Source organism: Astatotilapia calliptera, chromosome 16 (genome assembly GCF_900246225.1).
Source record: "Astatotilapia calliptera chromosome 16, fAstCal1.2, whole genome shotgun sequence".
Classification (NCBI taxonomy): Eukaryota; Metazoa; Chordata; class Actinopteri; order Cichliformes; family Cichlidae; genus Astatotilapia; species Astatotilapia calliptera.
In genome coordinates this window covers 9565389-9587998 of record NC_039317.1, presented here as the reverse complement: position 1 = coordinate 9587998, position 22610 = coordinate 9565389, and the positions used below count along the sequence as shown (strand labels likewise).

General features: G+C 39.6%; 1 protein-coding gene across 1 annotated transcript; it reads right to left on the bottom strand.

Annotated features, from left to right (window-relative positions):
• Positions 1–2894: 2894 nt before the first annotated feature.
• On the bottom strand, positions 2895–10448 carry creb1b (cAMP responsive element binding protein 1b). The gene is made up of 9 exons (XM_026145165.1): positions 10260–10448; positions 10089–10184; positions 9655–9780; positions 9386–9532; positions 9186–9286; positions 7992–8146; positions 7204–7386; positions 6870–7023; positions 2895–6592 (listed from the first exon to the last, which is right to left on the bottom strand). Exons 3-9 carry the CDS (start codon positions 9757–9759, stop codon positions 6448–6450), a joined length of 990 nt encoding a protein of 329 aa, XP_026000950.1. The 5' UTR covers positions 9760–9780; positions 10089–10184; positions 10260–10448; the 3' UTR covers positions 2895–6447.
• Between the last annotated feature and the right edge of the window lie 12162 nt (positions 10449–22610).

The following is a 22610-nucleotide window of genomic DNA, read 5'->3' as shown; positions in this document are numbered from 1 at the left end:
TTTAGGGATAAAAAAACCCACAAAGCCCTGACAAATATTTAAAGATGAATCCGTGAGCTGATGATAGATTTCCTTACAGGCCACTGAAAACCAGTGTCAGACAGTTTTTATTAAAATGTGGCAGCTCAGACAGAACTTAAATTCACATTCTCTGGTTTCAGAAACAGGATTCCTGACTCCTCTTCCTTCTCACTCTTGGCTGTATGTGATGAAGCAGGGAAATCACAGACTGTATTAAAATTTTGCTCAATGATTTAATAAGCAAATGACATAAATCATACACTAGTGTCAATCTGCCAGCAGTATGTGTGTGTATGTTGAATATTTTAATGTGTAAACATGAAATTCTAAGTACAAACAAAGAAAGCCATGTCAGTCATCCAACCCTATTTTTGCAAGTTCATGCTGGAGACTAAAAAACATACTTCAGCAGACTTCAACTACTTTTTAAGTAAATACCCAATATACTTGAATTTACTTATAAATGGGAAATGGACTGGTACCTATAAGCATCTTTCTCCTCAGTTTTAAGTGCTCAAAACCCTTTCATTCTCATTCACCCAATTACACACAGTTATACAGTATTTCTTTTCCCAAATCTATACATAAGCACTTATATCCAGAGATGGGCAGTAACGCGTTACTTGTAACTTTAAAGTAAAGTAAGGGATTACTATTGCAAAAACGGTAATTAGATTACCATTACTTTCCCGTAGGAACACTGCGTTACTAAAACCGTGATTTTTTGCGAGAATGTCTCACGACAGTGACGTAAGCGAGTGCACCGTTAGTGACAACAGCTGTGTGCGGATCAACAATGGATCATATATCGATTGTGGGAGAGAGTATGAGCGTGCAGCGTTTAAAGCGTGGAAGTACTGACCTTACTTTGAGTTTGATTCCATAAAAAGTGACAAAAACATTAGCGTCCATCGTGCGTGGGAAGAAAACTTCTTTTTACAGCGAAAAAAACCCCCTAAACTTCCAAGCAAGTACCGAGTGCGCAACGACGTAATGGGAAACTCACAGAGAAAGTCCCGGATTCTTCAACTGACCGCTGTGGCACACCTGCACCAGGGTAAACCTCCGCCTACCGCGGTGCTGCTTAATAGGTGAAAATAGAGCAACAGGACCGCTGAGTCTTTGACTTTATTTATGTTCTGCTGTGTTTTACTTGCATCTATTTGAAAGACTGAGTGTAAACACAAAAAATATTTTATTTTATGTGCTGGAATGTGCAGAAAATAGGTTTAAATGTTAAACTAATTTCTTCCAGTCAGAGAATGTTGCATAGCCTATAATTACATTTTTGCTTGATGCATAAAGTTAAAAGATTAAAACTGATAAAACAAGTTAAAAAAAGAGATTTTTCCATTTGATTACATTTTGTATGATGGATTATGTAGAAAAAGTAGAATTGGGCTGACAGATCTATCACTTTATCACCTCTTCAGGTTGTAAATCGTGTTTTTAAAAAGTAACTAAGTAACTAAGTAATTAATTACTTTTGAAAATAAGTAATCAGTAAAGTAACGGGATTACTTTTTTGGGAAAGTAATCAGTAATTAGTTACTGATTACTTTTTTCAAGTAACTTGACCAACACTGCCTAACATTCACACACATACTCACACTCCCTAAAGATATGTCATAGGCAACTCGGGGTGGACACATGGACAGGAAGAGCCAGTACGGTGACCCAGAGAGGTCAAACACACTACACACTGTCTTCCTCCCCTCACCCCAACCTGAACCCAGCAGATGACTGCCCGTCCCTGAGCCTGGTTCTGCTAGAGGTTTCTTCCTGTTAAAAGGGTGTTACCTTACAAAATAAAGCGCCTTGAGGCGATTATATAAATAAAATCATAATGAACATCAAGAAAGCACATGCAAATAGAAAATACTGCAAAAGCACATGAAAAACAATGGAAGTGTTTCGCAGTGACAAAAACGTGATGGAACAGCTTCAGAAGTGACAGATACCAAAACATGCAAAGGACTGAGACATGCTGAAAAGAAGTGTGGGATCATTGGTGTTGTGAGGGAGAAAAATATGCAGGCAATGTGCGTTCTGATCACATGACTATTAGTTGTTTACTGCAGCTGTTTCATCAAATGATTTTCTCCCCTAACCACTTCCATTGTTTAAGTTACAGTGTGTTTGATACGGTAAGCCAGGAGATCAAGCCACTGACATCCCAAAGACAACCTGCTCCACCACCTGAGCCACAGTTACCCCAAACCCATCAGCTTAAATTTATAGCAAACAACCTTCTTTTTTTTTTTTTTTTTGCTTAGTGTTTAAACTGGCTTACACATACCTAGTGTTCATGGTCACGTATTATGGGTTTAAATGCATGTTAGAATAGATTTGAGACTTCTACCCACCCCACCCCTACATTTTCTGTTGCTTTGAATACTTGATCCCAGGCATTTCAACTCATTCGTCTTTACTGCTTTTGCTTCTTACATTGCCATTTTCATCTCTTATTCACACACGTATTCCGGCTTGTTTGTACTGACGTTTGTTCCTCTTCTCTCCAGTGCATACCTCCACCTTCATCTCTCCAGGCACTCTTTGAACTGCTCCTCACCCTCACTATAGATCACAGTATCGTCTGCAAACATCATATTCCTCCCTGACCTCATCTGTCAACCCGTCAAACACCACTGCAAACAAGGCTCAGAGCTGATCACTGATGTAACACCACTGCCACACTGAAACGCTCACACCTCACCCCTTTCTCGATGTCCTCGTACATGTTGAAACTTGGATAATCATGATTATTAAACTGACATGCTACCATTTTATTAGAAATAGAACACTAAACACAACGCAGTCAAGCAGATTGAAAATACACACAATACAATTAATACAATTAACAATAGGATATATAATCTTCAGTATCAGTTTATTGTGACATAGCAAGTGTTTACAAAAGAGTGACATAATGCCAGAGTAACAGCACTTTGAAATAATGGGCTGGTATAGTTTTATAATTTGACAATGTTTAAACAAACAGTATTGAATTCTTCATCTGGCAACCCCGTCTATACAAGGTACCGTATGATACATGGCATTTTCAATTGATAACTTGCAAAAGTGGCAATATACAAACTCATCACATTAAAAGTTAGAAAAAATGTCATTATTACTGTTCTAGAAATCCTGTTTATATATACACACCTTTACACACATGGATATCGTTCTGTTACATGCACAAACGAGGCCCGTTGTTACAAATTATTCTGGCACACAAACAGAAATCAAAACAATTATCGTTTAAAAGATATTGTGTAATCACATCACAAAGTTGAGCTCACCATATCAAATCAACAGAAAAGAAAGTTATTACTAGATTTTTTTTTTTTTAATATAAGCACCACTGAAAGTTTGAATTACAAAGGGGTTGACTTTCTTGCATTTCCTCTCTGTCGCATCATAATGGCACTGGTATCTAAAAGTTGTCACTGCTACCAATCCCTGAACACACTGTTAGAGCCCTGGCACTCACCATGCATTTATTACTAAATACAGATTTTTAGCCCATTTATGGTTTTCTCGATCATCAGACTTTATCATCATCATCCCCTGGAGTGCAGTACAAGAACATTATTTATGACTTTACGAATTCTACAGATTGCTTTAAATCAAAGTCCGCACTCTGTTGTGCAAATGTGTAGATGAAGAGCGGGAAGCATTTGAAAGCTCTGAACAAAGCTTTCAAATTCTTCCCAAATGCTAATAAGTGGACCAAACGACTTGTTGATGAGTATAAAGATCACAACCGTGGGCTGAAGGACATTTTTTAAATTTCCCTTTCTAGCTTTTGAAGTTTTCATGTCAGCATCTTTCCTACTAAAAATGCCTCAAACTTTTCATTAGAGAGGATTGCAGTAATGTTCTGGGTGAAATGAATGAAAGATTGAATTGACATAAGAAAAAATAAAAACTGTGCTTTAATTTCTTAACTTAGACCTGCTGGAGGTTCTGCTCATTTAGAATGATTTTCATAACAAAATTATGTCACAACAATATAATATAACATTTGTTTGAACAGAAACAGTTGATATACATATCGTATCACTGCTAAAACTCCCCACTATGTTCTGTTAAAACAAATATTGCTTTCTTATGAAATACATTTTATTTTGAAAGTCACCCTAAACAATGGGAAAGATATTCTCAAATTCCATGAGCATAGACAAAAGATATGTTTAGGAAACCTAATAAAGTTTTCCAATGACAAAATTGTGAAGCTGATATATCTTGTGGACCCCAAATGCTTCTCAACAGACTTGTTTTTGTCTACAAACACTACTGATCCTAAAGAACACTCCAAAATATAACATCTCCATTGAAGGCCTTTTCTCATACACTAGCTGCCATGACGGTGGTAGGCCCGGTGGATAACATGAATACACACATACATTTCTTTCAATTATACACTGATATATGTTACAAATATGCAAAGTTGATTTTCATACAAGCCATAAGAACATTTTTTTCCATATCAAACAAACAGAAATACATGAGTTCTACACATGCTGTAGAGTCTATGTACAGTAATATAAAAAAATAAACACACAAATACATACACATATCTGTTCAAAAACCACACACAGTCCCACAAAGTGATCTCCTCTCAATGGAGTGTACATCTTCACAGGTTATTAGAGTTAAACTCATGTTACTGTAGCCGTTATCTTCTGTAGAGTTCACCAAGGATCCAATCTGCTACATATCCAGAAATGACCCGCAATCTTGTGGTGTCACAATTCAGATTTTACCATCATTTAACAGACACTGCAAAATGGAAATAAGATTAAAGAACAAAACAAAACAAAAGTTTGTCGCTTGTGTTACTTGGGTTTGCTTCCTTCTTCTTTTAATCCTCTAAAATTTTGTTGTGAGAGTATTTTACGCACCAAATTAAGAGCGTGCATTGGCAAATGCAACACTTTAATAATTTAAACCATGAATATACCTAATGTCTAAAATTGAAAATTTTCCTTAAGCTAATGAGTAAAATGTTCCCAGAATTACTAGGAATCTTTACTAAAACTATAAAAACTTAGTCTAGATTGTAACAAAAATAATCTGCCTTTAAAACAGTGCTAATGATCTTTCGGGAGTAGCGACAATCGTCATGAGAAAAAAAAGCATTGAATAGAAAATTGTAATATTACCATTTCATTATATAACACATACGACTGCGGCAATCAACTTTCTGCTTGCACCTACGTAGCTCCACTTTCTTCCTTTTTGGCAGTTGGTAGCATCATTACAAATATTTAGAAGACAAAAAAGGATTGTTTGTGCCTAATTAGCTGTAGAGTCCCCTTTACAACGTGGTTCACATAAACGAGTGGATCAAGTAGAAATTCATGTTTCATTCAAAGCCTTTAACTGCAACTGACTGGGTTTGCCTGGTACAGCAACATATTGGCTATTTTCCAGAAAGTAAAAAAAAAAAAAAGTACAGCTGGAAAAATATCAATTGACAAGATAATTTTATATGTATATAAATAAAATAAAAAAACAAATCAACCAATGCCCCCCCCCCCTTCTTTTTAAAACAAGCTTTGTGTTCTTGTCAAAGTTTTGGCGAGTAAACATTTTCAAAGCTGACTGCCTTCAATGTGATCTTGCGCCACTGCAACAAAACCTTTTTTGGCAAGTTTCTATTGACTCACATATTAGGACACAGTGAAAATAGTTCTTGCCTTACAGTTTGATATTAAACCAAAACCACTGGGCAAATTAAACAGCAAGCGACAGCTACAACAGTGACACTCCAAGGCCAACTTAAAGATGGCATTATTGCTTACATAGTAAATGCAGGACTCTACGGGAGTCCAGTGAGGCCAGAAAATAAACAGTTTTTCAACAACTGAACCTTGATTCAAGTAAAAAAAACAAAAAAACAAACTTGAACTTGGAAGAGAGATAGTAAAAGTTAGTACCTCAGTAAACCATTATGAATGATTTGCATCTTCAAGTTGGTCTGGAAGTTGAACCATTTACTCAAAGAAAAAACAAACAGAAAACAAAACAAGCAGATATCAGGATTTCTTCTTCTTCTGTGAAGCAACATTAGACTAAATGATCTGGGCATCAGCCAAAACTATGACAATAAAACTCAGGCTCGTACACAAAGCAGCATGTTAACCACTGTCATATGCTTGTCATTGCGATCTGTATTGTAATTGCCTATGAAGTATCAGTTAGCACTTTTGCAGTTTTTCTCATCAGACCTTGATAACAGTACACAACTTTTGTTTTTTAAATTTATTGTAATAACAGTCTTCTGGATTGAGCCATTTTGTGGGGGTGGGGATAAAGACCAGGCAAGGGCAAACCGGGAGGCCAGGTGGACAGAAACAGTCAAAGCATTTGAAAGGTATTGAAATGCTACTTGGCCCAGTGTGGTGTTCAGGAGTGCAACTACTCTGATTTATGGCAGTAAAGGTCTTTAAGGGCTTTAAGTTCTTCAATTAGTGTCTTGTTTTGGTTCTCCAGAACGGCCACTCGGTTCTCCAGACATTTAACATATTCCTTCTTCTTCCTGCGACATTCACGGGCCGCCTCTCTGTAGAAGGATAAGACACAATTTGGGTTTTTGTTTCCTTCTGCATGTTGGATTTGATGGGTACTCATTAGCCTCCTTTCTAATACCTGCAATGTGAACACTTCTCAAATGTACCAAACTCTGGGCTGAAACATACTCACTACTATGAATCACTATTAACTTGCTATGAATACCCTGCGATTCCTGGTGCTTGCAGCCGTAGAAATGTATTTGAAGAAACTGCAAAGACATTACAAAACAAACAAACACAAAAACACACAGTCCTCCTTTTTTATACCTGTTCTTCATGAGGCGGACCTCGCGTTTTCTGGTGACCTCCTCAGTGGCACCCTGGGTCGGAAGAGCAGGGGACGAGGCCATGACTACCCCGGGAGCAATGGTGCTGGCAGGGGCTGCTCGGATCTGATAGGCCTGAACGTCACCTGAGGCAGCTAACAGGAAAATTTGACAGAAAGCAGATGTTTAATTTGGCCTCTTAATGAACCGAGTTCATTGTTTAACTATCTTGTTTACTAACGATGAACATCCAAATGTTTTTGTCTTTGCTGCCAAAGACAAAAGAATGCTTTGAAGAATGGCTGTGCTCATGGATAATAGACTGCCACTCTTACCTTGGACCACCACCTGGTTGCTGGGAACCAGTATCTGCTGGCCGTCACTGGTCTGTGCATACTGCAGTATGGTGGCACCAGGCTGGGCTGCTGCTGCATTGGTCATAGTCAGAGTCTGAAGGCCCTGTACTCCATCTGTGCCATTATTGGCCAACTGAATGGCTCCACCCTGTGTGATTGCAACTATTTGAGGGACAAATGAAAGGGGAGAAAAATAAAAGGACAGAAAACACATTATAAATTTGTTTCATTCTTATCGTTCTTCGCTCCCCAGTCTTCCCATAAAGAAAACATTGTGATGAATGTGCTGTGAAGTTGTTATTGTTTCTTTTAGAGTCTTGCGCTTAATCAAACATGAAGCATCAAACTGTATTTCTGTGATGAACTTGCACAAACTGTTAAACATTTCTTGGACTGCCCCACAAACAAAACAATTAGCTAAACAGGTCAGACTCATTGTCTTCCTCGATGTGATGAATATGTGGAATATTAACTGCCCTTTACTTTCTTAACCCAGTTTAAGTCATTTAAAACTGCTTTAAACTGCACTGAAAACATAACATATTTTAATCCTAGTGTGATCTCCCTCAATATGTTTACATTTATATTAAGTAATCAAGGTTTTTGTATTACTGGGGAGATCATTTAAGACTTCACATGAAGTAGTGAGGTTGATGGTTAAATTGCTTTAATTATTATAAATATTTTATATTTTAATTCCTAATTATATTCTTTTAATTACTAAAATAACTTAACATAATTTAATTACTGAACCAAATGTCACTTACTGTATTGGCCGCTGCTGGTCTGGTAGATGGGTGTCGGGACAGTAACAGTGGTGATTGCAGGTGTGGCGGCAGCAGCAGATGAGTCTTCTTCGGCCTTTTCTTCCTCGATACGAGGGACAGCAGGTGCATCAGACGAAAGGTCGTTCAGAATTTTCCTGTTAGGACACGCAGAAGTGGATTTACTGTCAATCCTAGTTATCCATATAAAATAATGTATCAGCCTTAGCATGAGCGTTAAGTCAGGGCAAGCGAGACAGCCAGTGCCCTGTGAAATCTAAAAATAGACATCAGCTACCAAAGTGAAAGCAAACTCTCTCTTTAAACATCAAACAGTGTTCTGTTCCATAAAGCATCTTTCACTGCTTATTTGTATCCTTCCTGTAAATATTAATGCAGTAATATTACATTATTACAATTGCTCCCATGAAAACATAATTTGGTATACTACTACTACTTGTTACATTACATTTGGATTTAACTTATTTGTCTCATAATAAACCTTTAACAATATAAATCTGAGGCCACACACCAACACAAATCCTAATGTGGACACACATATGACCTTTTATTTAGAATTTAGGTATAAAAACAAAGCAATCAGCACAAAGCAAAGGTGAAAATCAGCACAAAGAGACTTTAAGGCATCACAGTGAGTCTACTTTAGAAACAAATAGAAAATGAGGCTGCAGCCTGACTGCTCATCACTGCCTTTGTTAGCTCTTCAAGTTCAGGATCTGGCTGCTGGACTGGGGTCTGCATTCATTCAGTTTTAACATCATTTTGGGTTCTAGGCTAGGTTAACGTTAGCACACTGACTCTGTAGATGCTTGCAAGGAGCTTGGTTTAGCACCGTAATGGAGTTGTTTCTGTCCGGGATGCAGTTTGCACTTTGCACTCGTTTTTGGGGGAATACAAATAAAAGAAATGCCCATATCCATGCTGTAGGCACACCAATATCCCCCCCCCCCCCACACACACACACACAAACTAAAATTAGCAGATTGTATTGCAACCAATATGCACAATTTTATCAATTTTATCAAGCAAGAAGAAATTTAACTTTTGGGAACTACTTCTCGATTCCTGAAATTTACAGAGCCAAATGAAAATGGTTTAGTGGCCATCTGACAGTTTTCCCCCAAAGCTTTAGACTCGTCTGTGGCATAACACCACTGTCTTGAATGTCTTAATTACCTGTATGAGGGGCGCCGTGACAGAATCTCTCTGCGCTTCTGAGAGTCGGTCACACTGTCTACAGACTCCTGCGAATCCTCGCTTTCTGCTATGGTGGAGATCTGGAGCATCAATCAAAAGAACAAGACATTAATCAACACTTCATGGCTAATGATCTTGTGCTAAGGCTGAATAAAAAGACAGTACTGCTCAAGCTTCACCTGTACGGCTTGGACCTGTGGGGACTGGATTACAGATGGCTGCGCAGCCTGGATCACACCGTGGACCTGAACCGTCTGTCCGTTGGGCAGCTGTACCAGTGTTACTGTGGGACCTGTTGCTGAAGCATGTCCTGCTGCCATGGACACCTAAATTCAGAGGCGATATGACTGAGCTATCACATGCATTTTAACACACTTCAAGATGGGCACTGAACGCACTGAAAGTAGGGGAAATTGTGTCAACATCATCTTCATCACGTGATTGATACCTGCGCCAAAGTAGCAATCTGTGCCGGGGTGATCTGCTGGTTCTCCGTCTCAGTCACAGCAGTCTCTGCCCCCTGCTGAACCTCTGCTGCTGACTCCATCTTCATTGGCTAACCTGATGTTGTAACCTGGGTACAGATTTGAATGAACGTGTTAAAACGAAGCTTTTGGGGAGCTGCAGCAAACGACTCGCCAGGTGTCAGAAGCTGACTGAAGCTTAGAATATGTTTGAATTTAAACTTCCACTTAAATAAAAACACCAAACTAGATGACTCAGAATGAGTCACCAAGGAGTCAATAACAGTAAACATAACAACAGTTGTCAACCACTGGCCATCTGAGTAAAGAGGTTTAACATACTATCATTCTCTTAAAAAAATATGGCTTTTATGATGCTAATCATCAATAATAAAATCTCCTGGAGCTTCTTCTATACCTGTGCAATGTTCCGGTATTTAAAGCCCGCACTGCTTTACAATAAGCTGAAGGCATTTGTCGTCTTCATGTCTGAATGTAAACCCTGGTCACTTTTCTGTAAAGGCAGAACTGCAATTACTTACTAGGTCAGACCTTAAAATAATTCTGCATGAATTTAAACACAGCATACCTCTGAGAGAATGGCGTCACAAAGCTACTACTCTTCTGCTTCTCTACGAGTTTGTCAGCTCAGCAAAAGACGACTGCTTTGGGTAACAGCAGCAAGAACAGAAAAGGCCAACAGGGTTTTCAGCTCTCATGCTTTCAGTGTAGCGTCTGCTTTCAGTCGGTTTCACAGTCTCACATTTCCCGAGCTAATCTAAAAAAAAAAAGACTTTTCTCCCTAAAATTTAAGCACAATACATTTTAAGTGGTTCCCCTGCAGGTTTCTGTCATTCAACTTATTCACATTACTACAAATGTAAATATTGTAAAATATAACTTTACAGTAAAATGTTAAAAAGGTTTTTGAGTTAGTTCAGCTGTTTATAACATACCAACAAACCCAGAGCAGTAACTTCACTGTTCATATATGAGAAATTCAGCCCCAAACAAAGACAGGATTGATCAGGATCTAACAGCAAAAAAATCCGACTGTGTCTTCACGTCCAGGAAGGTGAGTTTGGAGCTGAGCAGTTAGTTGAAGATGAATCAAAACTGACATTCAGAACCTCTGATCAGGGTTTTTATTATTTTAATTCCATTAATACTTTTATGTACTATCCCCTTTCAAACATACTACTGTGTTGTCACGTAACTTTGCCCACTCAGTCGGCTGAGTGTTTGACTGGAGGAAAAGTCAAACACTCAGCCGACTGCACAACTCAATCAGTTTGTGCCAAATAACAATGCTGTGTCTGTTATTTGCTCACATTTTTGGCTTTAGTAAAAACAACATCAGAATAAAACTGAAAACTGCAGGAAAAATAGTTTCAGTGACTAAAAGTAACACCGCATATCTGCTACAACACTTGGCACACATTCATATAACAAACATGACCTGGATGCATTGGGAAATAACTGAATATTCATTCCCCTGGAAAGGTTGTTTTTACCATGTCATTACTCTGAAAACACCCACAGACAACACTGCTTCACAACAAGGCCTTACTCTCCCGACGCAGGCACGACACTTTATCTCTGCTCTGTTCAGAGTGAGCAGAGGTTTCAGTGTGACAGAGAGCAGAGCACCCTGTCAGATGAAAACTTGTGATCACTTCACTTACTGTTATTATGTAAATGCAGCTGAAATCACAGCACAGCCAGGATTGTTGACATACGTCAAACGGTAAAGTATTCACAATAGCCTTACGAATCTCAATGAATAAAACCGTGAGGAGCAATAAGATAAAAGAGGCTGAAAATCATCTCTACACTCCTGTATTCTCTTTTATTCCACGTTATCTCATCTGCTCTTCTGTTTGGGAACAGTTTTTCGGTTTCAGTTTGAATGCATCCACAGACTGACATGCCCTATCCAATTATGACACGCGTATCGTCGCTTCACACCGTATTTTGCCTCTCTGTGAAATTGAAAAATAACTAGCAAAGAAAGACAAAAACTCTTTTTAAGGACATATTGCCGCTTGATTTTCTTCATGGTAGCTTCCATCATATTCAACAAAATCTGCAAAGAGTGTGACTTTTTGCTGACGTGTGACTTTCCCTGATGAGTATGACATCAGACAGGCCAACGTCCTCCTTCCAACTGTAATTTAAAAAAGCCATTCCTTCATATACACAGAGTAAAAATCAGCCTTTAGAAAATGTGGGACACTGTCTCAAGATGTGGGTCGAGGGATAAGGAATAAAAACAGAGAAACATCTGGTCACCCTAGTGACATATTCTGTGACAGAGGCTTAAAAAAATAACCAAATCACAGGTTAGGTTGTTCTTAGAGATTATCAACAATTTCATTTTGTTTGTGTAATTCAGACCACATTATCAGAGCTTGATCAACATCTTAATTTTGCTGCTGAAGCCATTTTCAGGGAGTTAACAATATTAACCAATTGCGCGGGGAAGACAAAAAAATGCAGTTAAACATAAACAAGTCTAACTGCACATTTTATATATCAAATATAAGTGAAAGCAGTGCACTTTCAACAGTCTTTCTACAAGACAGAGAATTACTGCTGTAGTAACTGAAAGAAGTGCACAACTTTTTGGGCTTAAATTATTTCTGTAAAATTACAGAAAAAGTTCTGGGGGCTCACAAACAAGACTGTCCTGTAATAAAATAAAAAAAAGAAGGAATTTCCTGTTTTTTCACATTACTGTTATTTAAATGAGTAATTATTAAGTACTAAGACAGTTATTTCAGCTGTTTATAACATATGTGAAGCATCAGAATAATTCTGTTTTTAAAGTGAGACAACTGTGCGCATGTATAAAGGAGTCACGCCAAGAGCAGTAACTTCACTGTTCATATATGAGAAATTCAGCCCCAAATAAAGACAGGGTTGATCAGGATCTAACAGCAAAAAAATTCGACCTTGTCCTCACGTCCAGGAAGGTGAGTTTGGAGCCGAGCAGTTAGTTGAAGATGAATCAAAACTGACATCTTTATGTTCAGGGTTTATGTTATTTTAATTCCATTAATACTTTTACATTTAAAATTAAATCATTGCTTTTCTTCACATTTTCCAAAGCTGTTAAGGGGGCTGGGTTGGAGTTTTTGCCGTGCTAATTCGAGCACCTGGGCCTTATGTTTGACATCCCTGCACTAGACACTATATTGTGCATCTGAATTGTGTTTTCACCATTGTCTGCATGGGCAGGTTTTGATAAAGTTACAAATGTTTATGAAAGAAAAAAATGTCCCAAACAATGGGATAGAAATTATTTTGTGAAGATGCAAATCTACTCATTAACACATAAAAAGGTGATCCAGGGTAATTCCAAGGGGACACATGGGCGTGCCCCACGTCATCTTCAATAACAAACACACACAAAATGCTTTTATTTTGGAAAGGAAAATTATTGAACTTCTTTTTTCTTTAATAAAATAAAAATGGTTAATGATCATGAAGGGCATCTTGGGCTTCCCTAACAAATCCTGATCAATTATCAGGAGGTCACACTTCAAACTCAACTTAGCTGCTCCTAACCCAAAGCCCCCACATTAACTATGATTCTAATAAAGGAGCTTTGGAGAGGTGATCCCCGCCTGACTTCAGGCGATGCAGCGAGTGTTGATCTGGGACGTGTTGTTCTTTGAGCTCCGTGATCTCACACAGTGCGTAGCTTCTCCCCGCTGCATGATTGGCTTTACACATTTCTCCCTCTGCTTTTCAAAAATCACTCGGATGCTCCGTGTGTGACAGCAGCGCCACATGGCCGGGTAACGCCCCCTCAACGCACACCGATCACATCCCAGGAGATGTGCCGCAATTTTTTAAAAAAAGTAATGAGACCGCAGACACACGATGTGCGTTAAATCCACAGGCCCGTGGGTTATGTTTTTAACGGGCGACCAAACGCTGAGGCCTACGATGTCACATTTCTGTGTGCACATCGACGCAAACTCGGAGCAAAATCACTAACCACGAAAGAGCGTCGATACAAATGGGTATGCAATCATACATGTAAACGTACATATTCATGTACATATAAAAGAATAACAATCAAGTCTCTCAAGTGACGGAGAAAAACGCAAATATCGTAGCTAGTGTTTTCAGTGCGCCTTTAACGGGAGGGAAACAGCGCAAATCTTTGCGCAGAAAGCTCAGTCAGCTACAGCATCATTTACATGTGAGCGTATTAACAAAGCTAAAGTCCGACCGCCGTTTGTTGTGTCTTAACACTCTGCCCATCCTGGTTCACTAGCAAAGCCACACATCTGCTCCGTTTCTCCCAAACAGCCGCAGACTCCCCTCCCTCCATCCTGCTACAAACACACCGCGGCGCCATGATCTCTTTGTTTGCTTCGGGCCGAACCCGACCAGACCGACACTTTCTACGGCAGTGTCCCGTCCCTGTGAGCCCCGGACACCGCTTCGTCCTTACCGATACAGTCTCCCTTCGTCACTCCCAGGCCTCCGGAGCTCCACTTTTATTCTGGCCGACACGTAAGAGCCCGCGTCAGGCTACACCTCCGCCGCGTCACCGGGAACAACAACACGGAGATTGGAGAAGGACGAGAAAGCAGATGGCGACGCTGACCGGAAATAAACGAAGTGCAGACGGAAAATGCCGGAAAATGCCGAGAATGAACGGATAGCAACGACACCCTCGTGCCCCATGAAACGTCTGGCAAAATAACTAAAAAAAACAATACGCGGTTTATTTGCAATTCAATAATTACACAACAAAAGCAATAAAAATCTGTCAGCTAAAGCTGGTGGTCATAAAAGCGTGTTGTAAACGTGAGGGTCGCTGCGTTCATCTAAAGCCGTATTAGACATATGACAAAGCAGGAAACAGAAATTCTGTAAAATATTAGTGACAGACAAGCTACTTTCTATTTTTTTTCCATGTTTTTTTTTAAAATATATATATTTTCAACGGTATTAATACAAACACAGTCCAGTCAACTAATTAATTTGGAAGCCCCGTGGTTTTATCTGAAACTTATACATCATTGGGCGCTCCTCAGCCTTGATTGCCTCTCCCAGTGGCCCCCAGTTAGTTGTATTGATTTGTTAGTTTAGTGGAGCTGCGGGGTTTTTAAAAAAATATTTATTAATTTTTATCAAGTACTGCGATTATAGATCACAACTTGTATTATTAGAAATGTATTATAACAAGGTTAAATATCTAACTTCACGGGGGATTTTTTTAAAAAGGATTTTAACTTGCTTTTCAAACTAATGAAACCTCTGCTCGACTGTAACAGGTCTGTGCTTTTACTACCACATGGTAATATAATTATGTGTTACTGAATATTTCCTGGGGCACATTAAGTCTTGTTTCTTCAAGTTATCTAGTTACTGCCTCCAGTTACAACTTTGTAACATCTCATTGTGATAGTCTGTTTGTCTTAAAGAGCCTGTCTGATGTACTGAACTACGCCTGTACACTCGTTCATTCGTTGGGGATCTACAAATTAGGAAAAACATTTAAAATGAAAATATGCAGTTTTAACTTAAGCCCTTAAAATTCTATCTATATATCTATCTTCCATTTTCTTCTACTTTTAGCATGAGGATTACACTTAGATCCATTAGTTGTTCTGGTGTTTCTTGCAGTAAGTTTCAGGCAGGTCCCAGAGGAAAACTCTTCATGAATAGATTTATTCAAAAGATGAATGCTGCTTCTTGCACACAGCTGGAATTAAAGTCAGTGTCAGTACAATTCTTGCAAAAACTTTACAGCAGAAACAGTATTAAGCTTATCCTTACTGACACCAAAGCACAGTCTGACTCACAGTGATGGTGAAGATGCCCTGCATTTTATCACCTTTCACTTTCTTTGTAACCACACTACAAGAGATACAGTGTACATCATTTTCACATTAATCAGAAATAAGTACATTGTAATGGTTTACTGAGAGCCTCTGATGAAATGAAGAAAAAGTTAAAGCTTTTAGCACACGTAATGATTTTCAAATTATGACAACCCAACTTTTTGCTGTGAAAAAGACCAACTTGCTGTAGCCATTCAGAATCTAACCACAAGAGGGCAGCATAAGACCAGCTGAGCATGTGCACGAATAGATTTCGCAGACATTCAATCTGCTAGAAAACGTAAGCCATCTCAAGTGAGAAGTTTTCAAGAGATCAGCCAAAGGCAAACAAGAGAGAGAGAGAGAGAGAACTTTGCAAACTTAATGTGAAGTACTTGCAGATTTTCTCTCAGGCGTTTATATGCTAATGAGGAGACTGAACTCCAGCCTGGGACTCAAGAGGACACAGATCCAGTTTTACTACCTAATCACTGGGTTAGAATTTTACATACATACATACATAATTAAATCCTGATAAAAAATATTCTGTATCACACATCCAAGAATGAGCAAAAATATATCAGCTAGATTTTTAAATCTTGCAACAAAAAACATTCTATATGTAGAAATGAACAAATATGGCTATATCAGACATTACATAATCAGATGTAACAGATTGTTGTGATGTTCAATGTAGAAGAAATAAAGTGGATATGATCAGTGTCCAAGCTGTCATCATTAAAAGGCTCATGACAGTCAGAAATAATCAAATTTTAAACGTACTTTGTGCAATATGCACAAAGTACGTTTAAAATTTGATTTGATTGTCAAAGAATTTGACAATATGTCAAATTCTTTGGTGATGTTGCGACATGAAAAATACTCTCATAAAGAGAGGTGTAGATTTGTGAACTGACACCAGGTGGCAGTGTGATGGACAGATGTACTGAGTTTTAATTATTATTTAATAATCCATCCATCTTCTTCTGTTTATTCAATTCAGAAGCTTATCCCAGCTGTCAGGTACACTTAGACAGGTCGCCAGTCTATCGCAGGGCCAACACAATCTGTCACGCTCACATTTAGAATCACCAATTAACCTAATATGGATGTCTTTGGCCAGGGTGTCCAGACCTTTGGAGAACTTGCACACTGCACACTGAAAGAAAGTGTAGTTTATTGATCCCCATGGGGAAATTCCTCTCTGCCCTTAACCCATTCACTCAGTGAAGCAGTGGGCAGCCATTGGGCACCCAGGGAGCAGTGTGAAGGGACGGTACCTTGCTCAGGGGTACCTCAGGGTAGCTGTTCAGGGGAATCGAACCCCCAACCTTCCGATCATGGGGCCACCACGTTACCTACTGAGCTATCCCTGCCAGAAGGAGCTGAATTTGAACGCAGGATCTTCTTGACAGCGCTGTACCACCCTCAACCTTCCCCCATTTAACCATTGCTAGATTTTAGTTATCGATATATAGATATATATATAGTGTCTAATTTGAATCTGTACAGATGCATTCAGTGAGTTGTTGTCGTCGATTTTTGTTGAGACCTCATTTTGGGAGAAAACAGGGTGGAACCTAGAACTTTGTTTTACCAGCAATGTTCTAGGTTCAAACCTCCTCGTCAGCCTTTGTTATGGACTTTGCATTTTCTACCAGTGCCTGCTCCATTTTCTTCCCAGCACAGGAGACTGTTAGGGAAATGAATGAATTCAAGTTGGCTCGTGGTGTGGATGTGAGCAGCTGCCTCCCCGTATTAGCCTTGCAATGAACTGGTGATTTGTTCAAGGTGTAACCCCCCACTTTCCTAATAATAGCAGTGATAAGCTCCAGCTCTCTTCCCACCCCGATGTGGATATGAGGCTCAGAAATCTGATGGATGGATGTTTAGAGTAGACGATGAATGGTGCAAAGATTCAGAGGAAGCGAGGGATTAAAAATGCCACACAAATTATGACAATGCCAATCTTTGAGAAAAATGCAAAGAAAGAAGAAGTGGTAGAAGAAAAAGAATAATTTACACACTTCACTGCTCAAACCCTCTCCAACCACACCAATATAGATGGATATGAATAATAAGCTCTGTTCTCATGAGCTTTGTTCTCATGCACAGCTCTGCTGGGCAATGCCTGGAGAACTTCAGGGCTGCTGTGCATTTGTGAAAATGGTTATGCAGTCCAAGGTTCTTTCTTTTTCCCTTCATTCTTTTTCCTCTTCCCCGGAACCAAAAATTGGTATTTCGACCTTACCACATGGTGGCGCTGTAAAGCTGCGAAAATTCTGAGACCATGTGCTCCTCGGTCTCTGGCTCGTCCTACCCAGGACTGGAGAGACGAGAGCTGCTGGTGTGTCGCCGCGCAGATATGCAGAGTTTATCAAGGCAATTCTTTTTATAATCCTCCTGATGCTCGTTGCCGGTGTTTTATCTGTTTAATAGCATTTTACTGCTACACGCCGTAAAAAACACCCTTTTTATTGTGGCACCAAACACATTGTTTGGGGATTTGACCCTGCCTGGGTAATGAACAGCAGTGAATTTGCAGCCAGTTATATATATTAAAATAAAGAGGTGGAAAAAAGAACAAGAGGTGAGGAGGTGCTGAGGTGGGGGTGGGGGTTAACCCAAAGAGGAGAGGAGGAATATTTTACAGCCTGTTCTCCATGTCTCATTAGAGGTTTCAGCTCTGCTGATTTTTAACCATTTTTGCTGGATCGTCGTGGCAAAAAAATCAACACTGACTTTGTCAAATAGACCTTGTAAAACAGAAAAAAAATTAGGTACAAAACAGCCTTTTAATTAAAAGATAAATGTTGTTTTCGAGACTTGAAACATATATTTGTAAAATCCTGGCATTGAATGTTGGGACACTGCAGCTCTACAAAGGAGGAAAACCTGGAATCTAACAGGGATCAGATTTAAACGAGTGGAAACGTACAAGCAGTCCAACACCCTCCATCACCATCACAGCTTCTAATACAGAACTGCGTTTTGAAACATGCATCTAGAGTTGCATGTAGGTGATGTTATTATCCTAGATATTTAACATGCATAGAGAATGTCTCCTAAGTAGCAGTGAAGCAGTGTCTTACTCATATCTACATGTAGCCGTTATCCACTGGTTTCCATTTACCACTCGTTGACCACACCTATAGGGCTTTTCTGTGTGATATCTTGTCCCTATTGGTGCTCACTTCTTTACCTTCCTCGAGATTTCACTCTTGACTTCACACTTCTTCCTCCTTTACTCCAGAAGGTCAAGAGTCACCACTACAAGACTAAACATTTTCTTACATAACCAATGCTGAGAAAACGTAGTCCCACAATTAAAGGTTTGCATTTGTGTTGGAAAAACAGTTTCACTAAAATCTCTCTAGTCAGTAGCCAGAAGCTAAGAGGTGGCTCAGCAGAATTACCCCTCACCAATGAAGATGACTCAGGGATGCAAAGCCAAGCCAAACACAGCAAAAAAAATATCAAACAGATGAAACAAGATTGTAGTAAAATGAGGACTGACAATGTGCACAGCAGAACACACACACACAAAATTACAAACTATATTTATGTTTCACTAACAGCTGTCAAGCTGCAAATACATCACAACAATGCTTTCAGGTAGCAGCAGGGAGCTAATACAAGAGCAATCATGTGAGCCTTCCATTACCGATCTAATACTGGTAAAACGTCCATGTCTGACATTTTCCTTCAGCACTCTGTGCTTTTAAGCAGGCACATTTAATCCTGTTTCATGTGAATTCAAACCCCATCTGGTTCACAGCAGCTGGAGTTTCAGCGACACTTCGTGCCTTCACTTTCACCTCTCGGGCAAGATCTTTTCTTTTCTTTGCATTCTTGGTTCGGAGGCATTTTATTTTTGGCCACGGCATTTTAGATCCCTGCGAGTCAAAATGTAATGATCATGAGGAGCAGGTGATGTATTAATACGGAGAAGTCATATGTTTGTTTCTTCTTTTTTGTCTAAGTAGAGAGGAATAGATATTTTAAAGAAGGAGAATGGAGCGAGACATAAAACTGATTTTACATGCAACCACAGAGGGAGAGAGACAGACAGAGAAAGAATCAATAGAGGCATTTGGTCTATTATCATAAACACACAGTGTGCGTGTGCATTTGTGTCTCTGCGAGTGTGTGTGTGTGTGTGTATGGGAAGAATGTTTTTATCTCCAGATGGTTGACTGAGATTTGGCTGGTTGGTACACAGAGTCAGAGAGAAAAAAGCGGGCAGAAGGCGTCTTTTCTACTTGAGCTCGACTAAATGCATTTGTGTGTGTGTGTGTGTATTTTGGTGTGTACCGTGTCTGCCAACCGCCTGTCTGTGTGTGTGTGTGTATGCGTCTGTTTTGTGTGTACATGAGTGTGTATGCATGCGTGTGGTTGACCTTGAAGAAGGAGGATCAGTTGGAGGAGAGAGGGATGAGGAGCCCCCCACCCCCCGCCGCGCCTCCCCCTGGGTAAAGAACGACTGGCTTCTCATCCTCCTCCTGTCCTCTCTTTTTCTTCTTCTTTCTTCTCGGAGTCGTTTCTTTTACACCTCCTTCACTTTCTCCTCCTTTTTTGCTTTCTCTTCTTTCTCCTTCTTGCCTCCCTTTTCCTCTCTTACATTTACCTCCCCCCTTTTTTTCCTTTTTACCCACTCACCTTGTTTTTTATGTTCTCCCTTTTTCATTTCCACACCATGTGTCCTCGTGTTTCCCCTTGTCTTTTATGCTGTCTCCTTCCCTATCCTTATTTCCTCTCCTCCCCTCGTTTAACCTTAGTTCCTTCTCTCTCTCCTTGTCTCTTCTACCACACTTTTTCTTCTTTTCTTTTACCCTCAATCGTCTCTTCTTCTTCTCTTTTATGTACACTCATCCCTTTGTCACCCTTCTTTGCTCATCCTCCCCTCTTCTGTCCTCTTTGAATTTCCTCTTCCCTCCTTTCCCCCCTCTCTTTTCATCTTCTTTCCTGTCCACTTTAATCTTCTCTCTGTTTCATTTCTCGGTCTCTCCTGTTCTCTCCTTGTCTCTTTACATCCTTGTTTCCTTTCCTTTTTTCCTTTAAATCTTCTCTCCTATCCTCTCACTTTATGTCATGTGCCTTCACATCGAATAACCGTGCAGCTCTCCAATGCTCCCTTTCAGCGGCCAAGGTGCTCTGCATGAAAGACATGAAGAAGAAGAAAGACGTGTCTAAAGTGAAGGAGAGCAGCGGATCGAATGCCAATCTAAAACCTATTTCAAAGGCTTTGGAGACAGCAGGATGCCCAGAGGGTAATTAAAAAAATGAGAGAGAAAAAAAGCTTGCCACAAGAAATGGTCAAAGAGTCACGATGTGTCTGCGACATGTTTCATATTCACAAAAGTCTCCACACATTTACCATGTACTGTTGTCGGTGTACTTTCTCTCACTTGATTTAGTTTTGTGCCATATTTTGATCGCTCACAGCTGCTTTTCTGCTTATTCACCAGTGGCGGAGATCTTAACTTGCATTCTTATCTTTCTTAAAAATTATACAACATATGATATGATACGAGTTTGAAAATCTTCTCTTGAAAATCTTCTTCTAGCCTTTTGCCTGCTACCATGTACTATGCTGTCAGCTAACTTTAGCGGGTTTGGCTAGCAAAGTGCATCTGTAATTACCTGCACGGCGGGACATTGTACTTACAAGACTGATGGGACAGGATTTAAAAAAAAAAACCAAACGGCACTAACAGCACAACGTTTAAGAGGTGTATATCCCCGTAATACAGGCCTAGCAGACATACGCTGACTACAACCACATGTGGCAGCATTCGGTTGTCAGTCAAAGCGGCCAAGCCCTCAATAATGCAAACTGTAAGCCTTATTTAAATGAGCGACTTATGTAAAACCCCTGATGCAGTTCTCAGAAAGAGTTAAATTAGCTAAACATGGTGACGTCTGCTGCTTGTGAATGTCTCAACAATGGGATACTTACAGAAGTGCAGTTTATGCCATGTGATCCTCTACAACACGTGCATACGGATATCTTTCTACACTGATATGAATCTCTTTGTATTGCCTTGTTAGACCTTGGAGCAAAAAGTGGGAATTTGTCTAACAGGTACATTTAGAAAACTCATATTCACGGGGATAACTACATCTGTATTTTCAGGGCTTTGAACTGCTGATTGAATTGAGGGGGTGGGGGTAAAAACAGAGAAACAGCAGCACAGATGGTGCACACACACATCAGTCTGCATTCATTTCATGTTCAGTGTAGAGCTATCTTATTTAAATTTCAGGTATACAGAGTTTATATCAACAACAAGCTCTCCTTATTAAAAATGTAACTGTATAAAAGCACAAAAGGCCGTGTCTTGTACTCTGGTTTTGTGACCTTGCTCTACTGCATGCCTTGTTGGTTTATATAAAAAAAACCCAATAACCCAAACATGCTGTTGATTGAAAATAGAGTAAAGCAGGGACTCATGCTGGACAGATAATTAGAAAGCAAATGGCCTGAGAAGTAATATGGAAGCAATTTTGCTGTTGGCAGCGTGATTAAGGTGCCTTTTTAAAATTCATCAGTCTCACACTCCCTCGGTGACAAAAAATGATATTTTTTTAAATCGACTGTCGCCAAATGAGGACGCCACTGTGGAAAACTCAGCACGCAGAGGCTGTGCAGACATGGCGCCATAAACACACTGAGCTACTTAGGATAATACTAAATGCGGAGCATTCAGATGACAATGTGAATACATCAGCTACGTGTTAGATTTTAATGGCTACAACTTTCATTTTTTGAAGTGACAGAAGTGAAAGCTAGCGTTGCAGAGTCTTTTTCCGGTAGACACAAATATGACAAGTGCTGTCTGTATCTGTGATATTCCCCAGTGGTGTCGTGCCTTATAATGAACATTATTAAAAATGGTGGAAAAATATACATATGGGGAAATTTAAAGAGTGATTCCTGGAAAACTGCATCAAACACAGATCAAGACAGTGACAAAAGCACTACTCAGCAATACCTCACACGCCACATGTAATCAAAAAGCATGACAGACCCGACGTGTTTTCAAAACACTGTCACCTTGAGAGGTGAAATGTGGGACTGTGCCTCCTCCATG

Excerpts from the sequence above, each read along its gene's own strand:
- creb1b (XM_026145165.1), bottom strand. The coding sequence starts at position 9,759 with ATGAAGATGGAGTCAGCAGCAGAGGTTCAGCAGGGGGCAGAGACTGCT. Across the intron at positions 8,147-9,185 it reads TCACGGCGCCCCTCATACAG|GAAAATTCTGAACGACCTTT; the intron begins GTAATTAAGACA and ends GTGTCCTAACAG. Across the intron at positions 7,387-7,991 it reads GACCAGCAGCGGCCAATACA|TTGCAATCACACAGGGTGGA; the intron begins GTAAGTGACATT and ends TCCCTCAAATAG.